We start from the raw sequence: 19504 nt of genomic DNA, 5'->3' as shown, positions 1-19504 counted from the left end.
TAGCCAATGCTGTTGAATTATTTACCCTAATTCCCTAAAGCGATGTTTTCACCATTAAGTCATTAGGGTGATTACTGCCTCTGGATGACAGTCTTAAGATAAGTGGAGATGGGCTGAGGATTCATCATAACTAAAGTAGTTTCTCTTCTTGGTTTTATTCATCCATTTGTCTTAATGATGCTGACAGTTTGCTGTACATGCTCAAGATCTCTCAGGAGGGATACGTTCATACTTTTTAAAGGAATAGAGGACTTTTGTCCATATCTGAAAGGAAGTCAGGATACAATTCCATACCTGCCACACACACAGTATAAAAATCTGCCAATAGTTGTGACTTTTCATGTTTTACTGACTCTACAGCATTTAAGTTTAAAAATAAGTTCCCTTGCTTTTACGGAATCCCCTTGGTTTCCATATTGTCATCTGAATCTTTATTTTTATTTTTTTTATTATCGTTATTTTGGAGAACAACATTTCAATGGTCCTTCAAAACACTGAGTTGAAGGTCTTCACACTTTTGTAGTTTCAGATTATTATTAAAAAGCTTGGGAAGTGTCTGAACCAATTTAACCGTCCGTTTCTTTTTATTGGCTCTTCAAATTTAAACCAATGGAGCTGTGACAACAGTGATTATCCTGATTAGGTATCCTTCACAACCTTAAGAGCTGAAGCATGAAGTATTGACACTGCACATCAATTCAATTGTTTCACCAATAATAACAGAAGTAAATGAGAGGGGGTTTGCTGATACAGTAAGCACGGCTGGGGTCAATTCCAATGCCATTCCCTTTTTAATATCAATTCCCAATTTCATTGAATCAATTCCAATACATCACTAATCAAAATTGCAATTAGCAGTATTCTGTTAAAATGAGTTTTTCACCATGGCAACAAATTACTTACATGTAAAGGGTTTTTATTTTATTGTTACATGTTCCCATGTGTTGCTACAACTGTTGACGCAAGGTGTGTGTATTGTTTTTATTTATTTATTCCCTGTCTCGAGATGGCTTCACATGTACCCGCATGGACCTCTCGGAACTACATTTTTCATCATCCTCCTGCTCACTGGTAAATCCATCTCAGTTACATATGTGAGCAGAAGGATGATGGGAAATGTAGTTCTGTTAGTCAATTAAATTGGCTTCAAATAAAAGCAGTTGAACAATCACAACACTTATTTAGATGTCTAAAACATAATTTCCGATTCTAATTCTTCAAAAGAATTGGAGTTGGGAATTGGGAACTGATTATGAAAAGGAATTAGAACTGTTCCCAACCCTGAGTGTAGGAAAATGTCTTAACTACATTTTCCATTTACTTTAGACAAGGTGACCTGAAACTTGCAAAATCAATTGATCTGCTACAAACAGTTTTGTTAATCTCTTCCAAAAGGTAGATTTGGCAGATTTGGCTGGAGATAACTCCGTTCTCAAATTTAAACAGCATATTGGAAACAATGTATTAAAACCACATGGGGATTTCAAATGACCTCAAAGAAATCCTATCAAGTGTCCTGCAAATCCTGCTGTGTAACTGCATGTCTGGTCCAGTCTAGCTCCCAGTGACATGATCAGGAGGGATGGCGATGTAGTTGTGGGGTTTATGACCAGGTAAATTGACAAACATTTTGTAGAATAACCCCACAGTACAAAAAAACCCCAGCATTGACACCAGTTTAAATTAGGAATCACAACTAGAACCTGTGCCTCACACTGTATTGTATATTATGTTGCACTCAGGACCTAACATTGCTGGGATCCTTTTATCTGTATTCACAACTGCTCCACAACATTTAATAAGCCAAACCTCAACATGCTTTATTTTGCAAGTGCCACGTCCCAGGCTGTGGCTTCAGAGGACAGCTGTGTCAAATCTACTCCAGTACCACCTGAAGGTACAAGGGATCTGTGCCAACAGCTTCATGCACTTCTACGGGAACTTTGGGTCCAAAGATTGCTTTGCCAAAAAGGGGCATTTGGTGGGAACTCCACCCTTAGTCCTCTCAAAAATGCACAGGTTATTTAGTTAACAAGAGTTTATAAAAAGAATCGAAAAAAATAAGGTTTTATTATGAGATTCAAAAGAGACACCTGAGCCAGTTGCACATACACTGCTGACAGACTCACGATAATACCTGTGAAAGTGTTACTGCATTTTTTATTCTATAATATAGTAGTCTTGTACTGTTGCAAATAGTCATTTTTATAGTGGATTCTGTTAGTGACTCAGTCATTATTATAGGATATTCAGCAGTACTAAAAAGAAGCGCAGAAATGAGGTTAGACGCACAGTTTCAATGAAAAGCCCTTGTCAATATCTTTCCTGATAATGCACAGAGCAGGTGATGGGCTTTTCAATATCCTTACAAAGCTCAGCTTTGCTCATGATAACTGTGTGCATTTACAGAGAAACATGGAGCAGGAACTCTAATTAGTAGTGTTATAAAAAGGAGATCAAATGACAATTTTCCTATTCCGATGTCATATTATCATACTCTGTACCAGTGGTATTCAACTATGGCCCTCGAGATCCAATCCAGGCCAAGGTTTTACTCCAAACAGGCTCTAATGTAGTTCATTGAAGCTGTTAAGAGGCAATTAACTAATTTAGGACCTGGCTGGAATAAAGACAAGGACTGGAATTGATCTCAAGGGCCAGAGTTGCTTAACACTGCTCTATACTGTACATAGGGATATGTGTATTTGACTAATACAGGATGATTAAAATAAACGTTCCTCCATCTGACTAAAGACATACAACAATCAATCTCCTGCTGCTAAATATCAGATTCTAGGCTGAAGTAAATCAGGGAGAACATTAAAAACGGGGATGGCGACAATCTTCAAGACATTCGAATATCTAAAAGAAAGTCACAGGCAATACAATTTCCAAATTGAAACAAGATTTGGTCAAAAAGGATTGAAAAACAAAGGGTTACAGATTCCAAATTGGAGCTCAGATAAAGGCTTCAGAACACACTCAAATTCATCAGGGATTGTGTTTCCAAACCACCCACGCACATCCATGCAGAAGTGCACCCTGAGGTGTGATGTCCCTAGGGACAATACAATTCTGCAATCCTAGATTCTACATCTTTCTATTTGATCAGTCAAAGAAAACAAACTTCAGCTTCCAAATCTTTTGCTTTTTAAAACTGCATTCATGGACACCGCGACCTTGACCATCAGCCTCCTGATTTCTTATTTTATTAAGACGAGGGGCTCATGGGACTACTGTTCTGTGACAAAATGAATACAGTATTTGAGTTTTTTTTTTTTTTTCGCTAAAGCCTGCCAGAATGATAACAAAACATGTCTATTTATATACTGTGTCTGGAACAAGGTTGTCAAATCTTTTTAGCAGGAACGTACGGAATGCTGGGATTGTATGTGTGTCTCATGTTACTGTAACTGCTGCTAGAGCAACTCACTGGAAAGTGGGCTGTCATAGTTTCTGGAGAAGCAGCATAATAAAAGTCCTGCATTACTGCAGTCATTAAGTTTACCCAACACAATCAAATAAAAAAATTACCTCCCTGGATTCCGATGGGAGGAATTTCAATTCAATGCAAGGAAAGTGCGAACTTAAAATACAATGGCTTTAACAGGAGTCTGACCTTACCATTTGAAGAGATACATATTCTATAGAGATGAATACTGATACACTCATATTCTGTACAGTTTTTTTTTGTGGGGGGGGGGGGGGGGGGGGGTAGAATATGATGATTATTTTATTATTGTTATTTATAATAATTATTATAGGGATGGAAATAAGACTCTTATTGCATAGCAGTTTCACAGTGTATAGGTAACAAGTTCATGTGTGTTTTATTAAAAAACTCATAGTAAAACCAGTAATGGATAAAAAATGTTATGCAATAGGAGTCTTACTTCCATCCCTGTAATTATTATTACCATGAGCATTCGTATAAGTACAGCTGTTTTGCAGTTTTATTATTTGTAGTCTTTAACTGGTAGCTCTGTGGATTGGAAAAAAGGATACAAAGCTTTTCTTCTCTGGATTAACAGGGTCAGTTGTTTAATTCAGACTCAATGTACACTGAGTTCTGACGGTCTCTTCCCAGTTCCTACAATTGGCATGAAGAGAATGTTTCTGCAGGAGACTAAGGACTGGACAGGCAGTTGGGGACCAGGTCATGAAACCAACCTTAGTTGAATATATCCACCATATTAAAAGTGGTCCCTTTAGGGTAGAGTTGATGCACATTCATGTGATGAACCTCGAACTGCCCCTGCTTATGTTTAGAAAACAGAAACAGCAGCAAAGAAATAGAAAAGCACTTACCCACTGCGGTGACAGTTACAGGTGTGCCGGCTGACTTCTCCCCAATCGTTTCCCATTCATCTCTCGGCCCCTTGACCCACTCTGTGACAGTGCAAGTGTACAGGCCCTGATCCTTCGGGAGAGTGTTGTAGACCGACAGGGTGAAGGTGCCCGACCGCACTCTCTCCACCCGCACCTCCCCATAGCTGCTGCGCTCCCGATACGAAGGGCTCGGGACAACCATCCCCTCCTGGTCCACAGACACAATCTCCCATGCCTGGCTCTGTTTGTCCGTCAGCTTCCAGGACACGGACAGACGGCCTTGGTTCTCCATGATGGAATTCACAGTGCAGGTAAAATGAACAGCACTGCCTTCAGGCACATTGCTTGAATTGCTTGTCACTGACACAGTGATGTTGCTTTCTGTTGAAATAAATGACAGAGAAGATGAGTGTAGGTGGGTGCGCAGTTATTACAACCAAGGCCAAAATTAATGGTTTTGTTTTAAGTCTACTCTTTTATTCACCACTTGCAGTCAAATCCATTACCCAGAATATCTGCAGTACTGTCAAGTCCATCATACAGAACGCCAGGACAAATACTTATTAGAAATATAAAACTGTATGTATGCAGTAGAGTTAAATAATGAAAAAAACAATGCACACCATCTACTGTACACTATAATTAAACTGAACTATTACATGTAAAACATTGGGACAGGCATTCACACTCAGAAATCATCTGAGGCTTGTGAGTCTACCGGAAATATAAAACTGTGCTTTCTAGGGTATATAGGTCATTTTCTTTTTAGACGGTTTTTCCCAGCAGACAAATACCAAAAAGAAAAAAAAAACACAATGAACCACTTTTTACCCCTTGACTGTTGGTTCTGACTTCTATGTTTGTTGCTATACAAGGTCATTCAGAATTCCTTTATTTTTTTGTAGTGAAGTAGTCAGCAGATAAGGGTGATTTCCATTGCTTTCTTTCCCACCAAAGAGTGCATTTTTCAATAAATGAATAAACTGCCTAACTGTGCTTAATTAACATACCTGAAGTGTATATTTCTAGCTTTATAATAGACATTATTCTCATTTTGAAAAAGTGGAGTCACTTACACTTAGTTGTAGTAAAAAGCTATGAAAACCACCACAGATGTTTCTCAGTTGGGGTAGCCTGGGATTTCTTCTCAATACAAAACATAATAAAGTAATCACTGGCTTTATTTAAGTGTGTCTTGGTAAACCCATTTGCAAGAAAAAATAACATGTCTCCTTAGTGCTGCCAAAGTAGTTTCAATGCTGTAATTTTCATAGCGGCTGCCATTGCTTGTCATTTAGTAAATTAACATAACTAATCAAATAAGGGTTATAGATATAATACTTTTGGTTGGACAAAAAAAAAAGAAGAAAAAATGTGCTTTTCTTAACAAATCCAACAGTAGACGTTGCTGGCAGCAGCAGAATTTGTTCATGGTCCATTGGCCGCTGGAAGGATTAAGTGAGAAGCTAGATGAGATGACATTAATTTTATGCTTATCTGGGCGCTTTCATCCAGGTCACATCCACCGCTTTAACCTTCGAGCCTGAGCGCTGACACTTCATTGAGACTGAATGCATTATCCCAGTCACAGGATTCATTCAAACTACAACATTGCTTTTCTAATAGCTATAGGCAGTGGTGTAACCACTATTTAAACTGCATCATCTTTAATACATGTTACATTTCATAATATACACTTCTGAAGCAGTAGCATTTCAGAGAAAAATTCTAACTCAGCACTGAGTTATGTAAATAATCTTTGCCCATACGCAGTCCTTTAACTTTAGCAAAGGAGACAACGGGACAGATTTTGAAGCTAGTTCAAGCTTGCCCCTATCTTTTCTGAATGGATGTGAATCTTGGTTTTAACCTTTTGCCATATAACTGTCCATGACCTCATCTTACCCACAGGGTAAAATTCATAGCAAAAGCCCATCCCCTAGCACGCCACAACCAAACTTAAAACAGGTGGGATTCTATTGGCATGATTACATAAAACTTCTGTTCAGTCATTAAAAAAGCGATTGTTTTTCTAACCTAAAAACTAAAATATATAATAATACCGAAACTCTTCAGCAAAGCAAGACATTTTATTGCTTATTTATGTTAATAAGGTGAGCTAAACCTTGAAAAAAATAAAATAAAAATCGGTGCTGAGATTTACTTCTTTAAGTCACCAGAGCATTGTGCCTCAGATTCAACTCAATTGTCCAATAATTCTTGGGACCGTGGAAGCGCAGCCACGTATGTTTTCTGTTTTTATCTCCTGTAGCCTAAGCAGGTACATATTGCTTCAGAAGATCACAGAGCAAATACCTTTGGGCAGCAAGGATCCTGCATCCTGCCACCGACCAGAACTCGGTTCAAATACTTTTGCACATATGTGCGGTTCCACCTGAGACCTGTGTAAATAGTTGTCTGTATTTAAAGGGGTAGTACCCATTTTATTTGAACGAGTATTCTTTTGTTTGTTTGGTTGTAAATAAACTTCTGTTACCCCTTCACCTGAAACCTGAACTCTGTGTGTCTTTTCGAGGCCTTCCTTTTTTATTTTTATTTATTTATTTATTTTTAAATTAATGTCTCAATCCTAAAATTCTAGGTGATGCAAATCCTGTGTGTAGCTGTACACACACACACACACACACAAATACAATGTCTTACTCAGTGGCTGAACGGAGATTTGAACATTCCTGGACCTCTTGTTTTTGTCAATGAAGTCTCCAGTCGCAGTTTTCTCTCTCTCTGTGACTCGGCAGATGTACTTCCCAGTGTCCTCCTGGCGCAGCTGGTGGATCTTCAGTAGGTAGATGGCATCACTCTCCTTGCGGAAGGTCAGCTTACCGGCCCCTTCCCTCAGTGCGTAGTCCCCGTTCAGGACAGGCACGGCGTTGGGGCCCATGACAGCCACCTGGGTGCTGCTGAACACCCAGGACACAGAGAAGTAGCGATCAGGGATGCTCTGAGCATCAATGATGCACCTGAGCTCCGCAGGCTCTCCAGCGGTGTAGGCCCGTCTCTCTGTGTTAATCTGGATGTTGAATTCCTTGTCTTAAGACAAAAAAAGAAGAAGATGATGAAAGAAAATAACTACTTCAAAATGACAGGGATCTTCGATTACCATTTCAAAACTTCAGTACCCTACTCATTAGGTCTATCATGCAAGGTAAAATGACAAGAAACTAGGTCACAAATAAGCAAACTTTTCAGTGTTGGAGTAATAGGGACATTCGGAAATGTCAACAAAGACATTTCTGGAAGACATATCTGTGCATTCCTTGCGTGTATTACTAAATTAATATTTTACGATTTACGATAAATGAATGATCCAAATTAGAACATGCTAGTGGCAACTACTATTTATTGTGTTGACAACTGTTTAAAAAGGGAACATTAAAATGACATCCTGCTTATAAGCACGGCCTTCTTATTAATTTCATGGGTTACAATCCAATGACTTAAATGTTTATAGATGCCTTTAATTATGCTGAGAATGCTTCCTCTTACATAATGTGCAAGAAACCACTTTCAACTTGCTTGCAGGTAGGCGGCAAAAACATACAAATAAGTCTTATGACATCAACCCTTTTCAGCAAATCACAAATAAAATACAGTTAAATTATACATATAAAAATAAAATCCTCATTATATATATATATATATATATATATATATATATATATATATATATATATATATATATATATATTACTTTCAAAAGGCAAGCCAGAGCCTTCAAGTATTTCACTGCCCCTGTGCATAATGTTTATTTCATGAGTATGGCCTGCAACTGATCTATTAGGTTTAGATCTATAAAACAAGGGGGCTGAATGTTCCTTTGAAACGCATGCAAAATAAGCTATTTAAACAATAGCTATTTAATTGGCCATACAATACTCTATTTTACAATACACAACTTTAAAACTCATAAATATATATCATAACAAACATAAAACAAGCAAATGTGTTTATTTTAGTGTTTTCGTTTTATAGTATACCGTATATTGAAAACAAATACTGTATGCTGCATTTTTAGTCAGTGGAAATGAATATGGGTCTACAAATTATGGTTTTAATATCAAAACACATCTCTCCAGCATTGCTTAACAGTTTCAAATGTAGCTCTGGTTTATTGGAATGAAAAATTGAGTGGGAGTAGGAGTCGAGGGAGGATGTCTTGAATGCAACAGTGAGGGTTTCAAGTTTCTAATACCAGACATCAGTTAAAACTTAACCAAAAAAATTTAAAAAAAGGAGGCATAACCAACGTGTATCATTTCTGTGGCAAAAACTACAGTTTTGCATAGGGTTTCATTTACTCTAATCCCCCCCCCCCCCCCAAAAAAAGTCCCTTCAGTACCTGTGGCCTGAATGTTAACCACATTCTTGTCAGCCTGTTTCCTGGTCAAGGCGAACCACGACCTGTCAGGGTCCTGAATCCACTCTGTGGCCTCGCAGTAGATCTCGCCCTGGTCGGAGGGCTGCAGCATGTAGACAGTCAGCTTGTAGGAGGTGCTGCCAGTCTTGTCGAGCCGCACGTCCCCAGAGAAGTAACGCTGCCTATAGGTTCCCCCCGGGTGCAGCACAAAGTCCCTGGAGAGAGTGATGATCTCCTGGGCAGCTGTCTGGCCGGCTGTGTGCAGGAACCAGCCCACAGAGAGGTGGCTGTGCTGGGATGTCTGCTTTGAAACCTCACAGGTAAGACTCAGAGGGTCCCCCTCCACTTTGCTGAGAGTTTGGCCAGCCGAGGACGCACTCAGAGTGTCTGGTATAACTGCAAGACAAAAGGGTTATTACTCATTAAAAATACGTTCAACCCTGCTTAAGCAGAGGTGATAGTCAATACCAATCTATTACGATTGTTTTCAAAGTTTTTATTTTGAAAGTATAGGATTGGAGAATGAAGAGAATAAATTACAAACGGAAGGTTGTGCTTCATTTTGTACTACGATGTATGAAAAAAAAGTCAAGCGATATAAACATTACAATAGATTTTCTCATGTTGAACATTTCTGTGCCAGCTTGAGAATACGGTTGAGAGTAAGTCAATAAGTCCTCTTGTTTTTTCAAGAGGATGTGGGCCTAGCTACTGCATAATATATATTTATCAGCATACTGAGATCGCATGATTCAACACAGTTTAAAAACAGGAAATGACCAGTTTCAGACAATGTTCCTTTAGTTAGTCAAGGAACTTTATCCAGGTTTACTTCTGCCAGCAGATCTGTGATAACAAAACAAGAAGCCATTGGTTCTAGAAACACAGTCACCTGTGACTCAGACTTCATCACTCCAGCACTCTATTCATCCTTAGGGCTGGAGTGTTACCAGGTCTGACCTCACGCCACTTGCTCATTTGTATCTTCCGTTTGCAATAAGTGCATCCCACAGAGCTGATCTGAGCGTAGCACTGTAGAGTGGACAGTCAAACCCCTGCAGACTCAAACTGGTGTTCATAATACATGAGAATGCAGGGCATCTCTTCCATCCTTCAGGGTGACATTGTTAAGGAAGAAAAATCAATATTGGTTTTTACTCGTTTACTCGTGGTTAACAAATCAAACAAAACATTTTTGTTGAGATTACAGAATCTGATGTAATGCTTACATCTACTGTATTAAAAGCTTGAGAGTGCACCTCACAGTCACGGCTCTGTCAGAGACAGGGCGCAGGCATTGTGGAAGGAGCGATTGCACTCACTGTAGTATAGTTTTTGCTTTACTGGCCGTATTTGTTGCTACAGGAAATGAGCTGCTTGCTGTGGGTCAGTATTGCCCACTGGCAGACAGTGATGCTTGAGGATGAGCCTACAGGTATAGGTCATTTTAAAGTAAAGTGTCCACCATTTTACTGAACTTGCTACAAAACCAAGTCTCTCATTCTGTGGAACATTCTACTCATCTGCTTTGCGGCTGTCAGTCCTGAGTGTAAACTTGGTATACAGGAAATCAGTTAGTTTAGTGAACATTCATTGTGGAGTGGAAACTTGGTAAAAAATGTTTGGAGTATAGGGCTCTTATCAAAGTTGTGTTACACAGTAGGTTAAATGAATCCTTGAAAAGGACAGTACCCATGTGCTGAAACATTACAGAATAAAAGCAGGATACCCAGGAGGATCCAAAGCTGAGGTGGAAAAGCTGTTACGCCACAGCTGGAAAGCTGTCTGGAGTACAAGACAATTTATTGAGATGGTAGAGAAACATTTGGGATAATGATCCGTGTCTTAATCTGCTGACTTGGGAACAGTTGGAGAAACGGCACAGAAGTGTAAAAATGACTGTGTTGTTTCACTCTGATGACCTAAGATATGAAATCTGTCAAAAAAACAAACAAATAAATAAAATAAATAAAATCGGACATCTGCAACAAGGCAGTACACAGCCTTCCTGCAGTTCCACCCTTAGAGACACCTGAAGGCTCCATGGTGGTTACCTGAGGAGTGAAGGATGAAAGAATATTCTTTTTTACACTTCAGGATCCCCCAAGAAGCTGCCCATTCAACGGTTAACCTGTCATGCCTATTTAAGGACAGAAGTACAACTTGGGTCTCATACTGTACTGTAGGTGGATTTGTGGAGGAGGCACAAGATTGGTATTTTTTAAATGTAGCAGTATTGAGTGTTTAATAGCTATGGATGACTCTTTCAAGGGGATCAATAATTTCAAACAGTGGCAGGGCAGTGGTTAAGATGCTAGCCCTTAGCCTCCACCTGGCACATGTAAGTAGTTTAGGGAATATTGTTGATACCAGATTTAGTTTTTTTAAATATATGGATGTTTATGGGTGGGAAGAGCAGGTACTGTATGTCTATATGCAGGAATGTCTGTATACTGTATGTAATTCTCCATTACCTTATTATATCCCGTCTTCCCAATTCCCTGCTTAATAGCTACATAGTCCTTGTACTCAACTCACACCCCCCCCCCCCCATCTTTCCATTCCAGGCTAGTGCACTGGCTTTGGACCCTGTTCTCCACTCTGACTCACAGTTCAATTTACCCTTTTATTGCCATGTCTATCCTGCTATGCTGATTGATTCAGACTGTCAGAAATGTGAGAGGCTCTGTTGGGAATGTCCTTGATGGGAAGTGTATTGTACCGATAAACAGTTTACATACATACATACATAAATAAATAAATAAATAAATAAATAAATAAATAAATAATGCCTTCATCTACAAGTCCTCAGCTGGCAGCCAATAACTGTCTAGACTGTCTGATCTTAACCGAGCAATGCAGTCAGACTACAAAGTTAGAAGTAGGGGTAGGAGGGCATTTCTTAGGTGGTATGCTGAGAGGTGAAAAAATAAATAAATTAGCTTGAGATAATTGCACACTACTGAGCAGGCGTGGGTATCTCCAGTACAGTAATGTTGGTAATATAACCTGCCCCCCCCCCCCCCCCGTATTACGTGCACGGCTCAGCTGCCTAGGGTTACATCGGTTATATAATGTACACCTCATACTTTCTAGAAAACTAGAACCGAGTGATTTCAAATGTGTTCAATTCGCCGTGCACACTGCACTGCTTTTTTTTATTGGGGTTTGGCATCATAGAACAACCCAAGGAGGATGAACTGTTTCATGGTACCCTTGCCCCACCCCAATATGCAGTTAAAGTAAATGGTAGCTAACTAACCAAATGCAATACAAATGTACCAATAAAACAAAAAATAAAAATAATAAATTCTTAATCCGATACAACCATATGCAATATTTATATTGTTCTTAACAATGTACATTAACAAACATCTGAATTATGCATACTTTACATATATTAAAAATTAAAATACTCTAATATTTTTTGAAACTTTGCCAGCGACTGAATACAGCATCTGTGCAAGAGATAACGTCTCCTGATGTTTCTGGTCAAAGAAATTACATCTTGTTTGGGAACGCTGGCGTCTCTTGGCAGAGTTTCTAGTGTAATCTAACTGAGCAGGAATAATTCCTTGAGTTGAAAAGGAATATTCAGCGTGCAGATCTTTGTTTTTTTTCTTGACATATTTTGTTGTTATGAAGACAGATGGCATGAGGATTGTGGTTCTGTATGTGGAAGCACAATGGCTCAGTGCTCAGCCACCTAAGGGAAACTAGGATTGTTAGCTGAACTGAAGGTTGTTATTGTTTTATATCAGACATGCCAAGTTTGGGGCATGGAAGTTGTGGAAATGGGTTTCTACACTTGCCTGCGTTTAGAAGCCTGGGTTCTAATCATGTTGGAAAGTCAGAACTGAAAAGGAGTTTGGTGGTCTCAACCTTTGCCTTAGTGGTTCAGATCATAAACGCTGGGAGACAGGCAGGCACTTTGTACAGTATCCCCTTAACAAGAAAACTATCTGTAATGCAGTTCTTTTTTATCATACCAGTAATGTGTAAAAATCAAGGGAAGAAATACCTGGATTAGATCTTTTTTTCTCCCCTGAATTTAGGGCATTACGAAGGAGATTTAATGGATTAGTCAGTCCATTTCCATATTAAAATAATCATGGCTGCTACATTTGCTAATCAAACCTAAAACATGATTCAATGCCTTTAAATCTCCTTTAAAAGTCAACAACTGTTAACTCTTTCCCTCAGGAATACCAAGCACCCAACATGGGAAGGCTAAGTTTGTGTGTGTTATGTGTTGTGGGAGCCTTTGTTTTAGAGGTTTTGCCTGGCATACAAGATGCAAGACTGATTAACCTTCTGAATTATTATTATTATTATTTATTATTATTATTATTAGACAAAAAGAAATCCCTTTATATTGATAGAGCAGCATGTCCTCCATGATTCAGTTTAAAATTAAACTACACTTCTTAAACCCTGTGTTCTTAAGTGATCCGCTGTGTTGGTCCAATGAAGATATGATATGCATTTTTAATGTTCTTTTTCAATGTTAAATATTCTATATTTGGGGCTGCCCAGGACATTTTAATTCATTAAGCACCTGTCATGAACAGAGCTGGTTATGAGTATGCAGGTGTGTTCAGTTTAATCTTGCTCTGCTAATTTAAAATGTCAAATATCACACAGCAGGTATTACTGTGGTGTCTATTAAAACTACTAAATGCTCTTGTGACAGACTGTGGAGCCACATAATTAAAGCGGACTGGGCGCTCTAAACAGTAAACTCTGCTTCAAATGTTCCTGGCTTTCATGACCCAATATACAGTTCAAGCCTAGCCTTGTATTTTGTCTTTCATTATTTTTGCTTTGCCTTTCTCAACCCGATTACTGGGATCAGATCTGTGGAGAATGTGGTCTTTGTACAAGCAGTCAATTTTATAATCTCTCAGAACATATACAGGCACTAACAACAAAGTCATGCTGTTCAGTCAGACACATTCTTCAGAATTCGTTTTTTATTTTGTTTTTTTGTTACTGTGCTTTTGTGTCTGCCTGGTTAATAATAATTTTCAGGAATGTTAATGAAAGAACAGCCACAGTCACTGAACCAAAAGGCCCATTCTATGGAAGGTCAAATTCATAGTAAGTCAATTGCACTATAGAATCGGAAAAAAAAAAAATATATGAAGTGGATGAATTCATCATCCACCACACCACCCTTCAAGGATATTAGTGTATTTATTGAAGCACTGTAAAAAACATGCATAGTGACTAAAAAGAAAAAAACTGAACTTTATCTCCCCCCCTCCCCCCCTTGGATTTTAGTTGGGGAAATAACCTGTTTTGTCACAACTATAGAGTATCACAGCCGACAGATCAAACATCGAGAAAGAAAACACAAGTCACAAGAAGAAACAGAAAATAATAATAATTATGCCATACTAAAATTATACAAATGAATGTACATAACACTGTGCTTGTCGTATTTCAACTACAAGAACAAACTGAAAAATAAAATCACAGTCCGCTGAATATATTCTGTGGATCTGACTGACTTACAAACTGCATAGTTCTTTTCTGCAGGGGTGCTGCGCATTTTTGGTCAGTTATATTCTGGGTTACCTAGAAATGCACCCTTCTATTGCATGGGCTCAAAGCTATGGAATATGCCAATTAAACTATGGTTAAGTTTAGCAAGCTTCTCCATCCCCTTTAAGGATCAATACTTGGTGTTCAACTGGGGAAAGTGGGAGTTGGGGTTACTTCTCTACATATACAAAGCAGCTATTTAGCCCTTCATGTTCCTGTTGCACTTATCCGGAGGCATTTGGCTGGAAAGGGAAGCCATTAGGTTTTAAAATTATTAAGCATCCTCAATGAACTGTAGAAATGAGAAAGCCTAGCTATGAAGGCAATATGGGAAACATCTGCAGTACCAGTTAGAAAACAGAACGATCACAAAGCAAATTGGGATACTCAATGCAGGATGGCTTTATTGGAATGTGCAGTGCAAATCCCAGTGCCTTTGTAATGGATTCTCTGGATTGCCAATCTTTGTTTAGCAACCAAAGAAATCTGAAATGTAGGTTAAACTATGGACAAAATGAAGACCTTTCAAAGCCATGCAGTAAAACATATGTCATTTATTTATTCAAGTTCAAGTGCTCTGTGACGTCCGACTAAGCTGCTGTTTGAAAAGAGATTTGAAGCCAGAATCTTCTGGCTCTGGCATTTGTTTATTTTTATGCTTTTTAGGCCACAATGCTTCTGGTCATGCTGTCAAGGAATTTGCGAAGTAAATCTATTATCATCTGCAAATTGTAATGCTTCCCAAATTAAATTCAACAAACAGCAGAAATGTAGTTGTTGTGGTCCAAATGTAAAAAACACATTGGTGCACCTCTGAGAATTCTGGGATAAAAAGAAATGGAGGGTTCGCACAGGACTACATTTCACTGATGTCTGTAAATTCGTACACCCCGTTTATGTGGTGATTTGTAGTCCCGTGCGAATCTGGCTTAAGATGCCTCATTAAAGCACAAAGTGGTCTAACATTTTCACACATGAGTGCTTATTGTTTCTATATCACCGATTACTGACTGAAAATTACTGCTAGAATGGTGGAACAGGAACCCTGCATGAGAAGGCCACAAGGTGAAGTCAGATACAAACAAAGCAGAAGACTGGAGCCATTTACCAGCAGTCTTAGTATAAAAGCATGTTCTTAAAATCAATGTTAATGCGCAGGAAGCCTGCGAGACTAAATCATGATTGGTGGTGTATATATATATATATATATACACACACATACATACATACATACATACATATACATACACACACAATATATAAACACAATCTTACTTCCCTTTGTCTCATTTAGAATCTTAAATTGTATCCTTTATACACTTATTTTCCAAGACGGGTTCAACATTTGGAAAATATAAATGGTACAGTACTCTACATAAGCCAGATGGAGCATAACTGGGTCTCTTTGATCTGATGTTAAAAATAAACTAACTGCCTCTTTACAATTTGTTTCTGTTATCAGTCCTAATGAGATACAGACACAGGGCTTAAGATAAGCAGGCAATTGTAGTCTAGTTCTGACAGGTGCTTCACTGGCAAAGTCAGACCTGACAACTTTGATCTATGTCAGTAAGAATTCGGGGAGAAAAATAATGTCGCTTCGAAATGTGAAAAAACTTGTGAGATAAAGGCGTACTGCTAAGACTAAATGTGTGTATGGGGGACTTCCATTAACAGGTAAATAATATACACAATACATTCACAGTGGAACATACTTGTGAGACAATATACCACAGATGTTACTGTTATTAAAATAGTCAGGTTGCAATCACGGCTTTGTGAGGCAGACTCATGAGTAATTTGTGTTTCTTGCAATAAAAACCCAGCTATTCCTGAACATACACGTCACACTTACTGCTGTATATAAACTGGGTCAGAGTCTTTCTCCTAAGAATAGGCAAGTGCCCTATAAAAGTATACTGTAAACTATAGTGAAATAAACTAATTATGCTCTTATAGTGGAAGTCTTGAAGTCCATGAGGGACATTAGCCACAGTTAATTGAAATAGATTTGATACAAGTTTATTAGATTCAGTGCTGGACAGAGATAACTTGCTTTAGGCATTGAAAGCTGTGAACAAAACTCTACTCTTGTTGTATCCTCTCTCCAGTCAAAATAAGCCGATGTTCAATTCAGAAGATGTTCGGGCAATTTAGGACCTTTAAACAATCACATAATAATCAATCATAATAATTAAAATCACTTAAATTGCAGAAATTGACTTATTTATTAAAAAATGGTTCAAATCAGTATTAAATACAAGCTAACATGAAACACAATCTTAATGTATTTACTGAAAAAGCTGCCTTAGCCTGTGTGATAAAGAGAGAAAGGGTCAATGTTGTAAATCTCCCTCCTGATCAGAAAGGGCACTGTGTAAGGATGGTGGTATGCTGCCTCCTAGATGGACTGCCATGATGGTAGGTGGAGACCATATTAGGAGAAGCGCGTAGTTGCATGTATCCAGAAAGACTCTATTGCAATCAGCTGCGGGATGGCCCTTTATTGGAGAAACCATGGTGACGGGTCGATTGCAGGGAGGGCTACGTCAGTACGCCGCCTTTCGCTGTTGTGTACAGACAGAAGGCCGCAGCCTGTACTGTTTATCTTTTTGTTTTCTGTGGTTTGTGTTTTTCGTTGCAGAGGAGGAGTGAGCCGCAGAGCTAGGTCTACCACCAGCAGTCACGAGAGCTCTTCCCTGCACAGCACCACACTTCCCAGGACCCGAGCATGCACACTGCCGTGCACGGAGGACGGGGATGGATTGTTTGTTTTATTTTCGGTTTGAAAGTCTGCCGTATCTCTCTCTCCCCCCCCCCCCCCCCCCCCCATACCATTGTTGGTAAAGGGGTGGGGGAGAAATGCTGCCTGGACATTCCTTTCATTCACTGCACCACTTACACCTGATGACAGCCTGTTACTGCCATTTAAGAATTATAAGACATTAATGGATTAATTGGTCACATGCTCTGAACAATCAATCAAAAAATCCTAAATATGTTCCTAAACATATTCACCAGGACAATGCTGGCATGGAGGGTGATCTGAATGCTTAACAATTTACTAATTTAACAGATGAGTAGAATGCCAAACAACAAATGCTGTAGTTTCAGCAGTTCAAATGTGCCCGAGACAAAGCAGCCTCATTTAAACCGGATTATTTAATTCTTACCAGATAAAATTATACAACGCCATGGGGTCAACTGCAATGTTGCACTTGGAGTAAGTAGCAGGGTTCTGAAAAACATAACGGAACCCTGCTACAACTGTTGCTGCTACAACCGTTTAAATAACGTACATGTCATTTTCCTTTTCATTGTTAACATCCTGACCACATTTTACACTTTTCAAAATGTCCCCTCTACTGCACTGACAGTGTAAGGATTGTTGCCCACATTGTCAAACAGGTAACACAGCAGTAACGGTCCATGATGCAGCACGGAACAGAAAACCCAGGGCACTTGTTATGTGTTTTTTTTTTTTTTTTATTGCTCTTCCTGCAGTGATTTAATGCAGTGGTGTGCAAACTTTTTATATGCCGCCCCCTTTTCTTAGCACATTTTGCTGTGCCCCCCCCCCCCGGCTGACACGCATATTAAAGCGTTAGAACTTTATATTTTAACAGCTTTTTTTTTTTTTTAAACAGATCTATTATTTTCCTAGATTTACAGAAAGTCCAGATTTAGATAAATACATACATGTTAAACACATTAAGTTTTACCCGTACACTGTATGCAATGTTACATTTTGTACAAACATACATAAGGGCAATGTGTCACAGTAAGCCGGTCTTGTAACCAATAAATTGGCTCAAGTGTTTGGAATGTTGAAAAGTAGGGTTTAATTTAGACCAATATAATGGTGTACCTGGGGTTAAACCAGACTTCAGTTTAGTACCACAATAGTAGGCTAAGTCAGTGGAAAATTGACATTTACCCATGGTGTCTATTTAGGACTGAGTTTAGGTTTCCTATTCAACCAAAACATGAGATGCTAGTAAGGAGTTTGTTTGCACTACAACAATTGAAAAATTGCAGCATTTGTGGATTGCATGAGAGGGCTAAACAAAAATATATCTCAATAAATAAATAGGCCTAGATAGCCAGTAGTCGACACTAAACCATAAAACACCTAAAAACATTTTTAGAATCCAAAATGCTGTAAAGGCAACTGCCGAGAGGAGAGGTCTTTGTGCTGCTTGCTTACTGCATCAGCAAAGGCTGCTTCTCACAAGAACTGCTTCATCTTAATCTCTGTTTCCTGCCTTCTGGGAATGCTTAGTGATTTAGAGATTCAATAAAGCTATCATATATAGATCTTCTGTTAAACACCTGCAGTGAAAAGTTCTCTTCTGAAGTGTATTTTGTTTGCTTGTTTATCTGGCAGAAGTAGAAAGGATTGTACAAAAAAAAAGAAGAATGAAAATAACCAGAAAAGGTAAAGTCTAACCAAGAAACCATTTTTTTTTTTTTTTTTTAAAGATTGAAGATAAAACCCCAGAAACAGACCCATTTTACCTGCAATCTGGTTAAAATTCAACTTACTTGTACAGTGTACATTAAAACTAATTGATTTGCTTCTATTTTTTTCAACAAGGGTCATATGATCCTTAATAGATTGGGCTCTGGGTTTCTATCTCACCCAAATAACACCATTTTCAATGGTGCAGGGCTATATAAAACTACTATGACACAGTTCACAAAGGCAGCTGCAGAACAGTTTAAGTTTTCTTTTTAGAAAGCTCCAGGCCTACTGTTATGTCCTTCTGCCTCAATGACACTGTGGGCCAACAAAAAAAAAAAAAAAAAAAAAAAAAAAAAAAAAAAGAGAATAGTAATTTAAATAGAGCACATGACTAACAGATATGCTTTTATTTCTTAATCTAAAAAGGGGCACATTTCCTTCACAGAGCATCATTTCTAAAGATTGATATAAACAAGACTCAAAACTCTACTACTGAATGAATGTCTGGTATGCATAATCATACCTATAATCTACAGTATAATCTGCAGCTGAATGAAAGACTGAGCACTCTGCATAGTCTGGTCAGTCTGTTTCACAGATTCCTTGAATTTGTTTTATAGACCATGCATTTTGATTATTAAAAGACTGCTTCCCTCTATCAAATGATGCACTTAATCTACAAAACAGTGCACAACAACTGGACTGTTTAAACCTATCCTTAAATTAACTTCAAACAATGTAACGTCAGAATGAAAATCTCTCCTACGTGTCTAATCTTGATCTTC

General features: G+C 38.5%; 1 protein-coding gene across 2 annotated transcripts in view; it reads right to left on the bottom strand.

The window, feature by feature from the left end:
• The window catches only part of LOC117406640 (immunoglobulin superfamily member 3-like), an 85932-nt gene that overhangs the window by 23614 nt on the left and 42814 nt on the right, over positions 1-19504 (bottom strand). For both annotated transcript variants that reach the window (XM_034010819.3, XM_034010820.3), the window contains exons 3-5: positions 8690-9103; positions 6994-7380; positions 4309-4710 (exon numbers count right to left, since the gene is read on the bottom strand). In XM_034010819.3, coding sequence (XP_033866710.3) covers positions 4309-4710; positions 6994-7380; positions 8690-9103 — 1203 coding nt within the window. The remainder of the gene's footprint in view (positions 1-4308; positions 4711-6993; positions 7381-8689; positions 9104-19504) is intronic.

This window comes from Acipenser ruthenus, chromosome 8 (genome assembly GCF_902713425.1).
Source record: "Acipenser ruthenus chromosome 8, fAciRut3.2 maternal haplotype, whole genome shotgun sequence".
Lineage (NCBI taxonomy): Eukaryota > Metazoa > Chordata > Actinopteri > Acipenseriformes > Acipenseridae > Acipenser > Acipenser ruthenus.
This window is presented reverse-complemented; position numbering and strand designations above follow the sequence as displayed.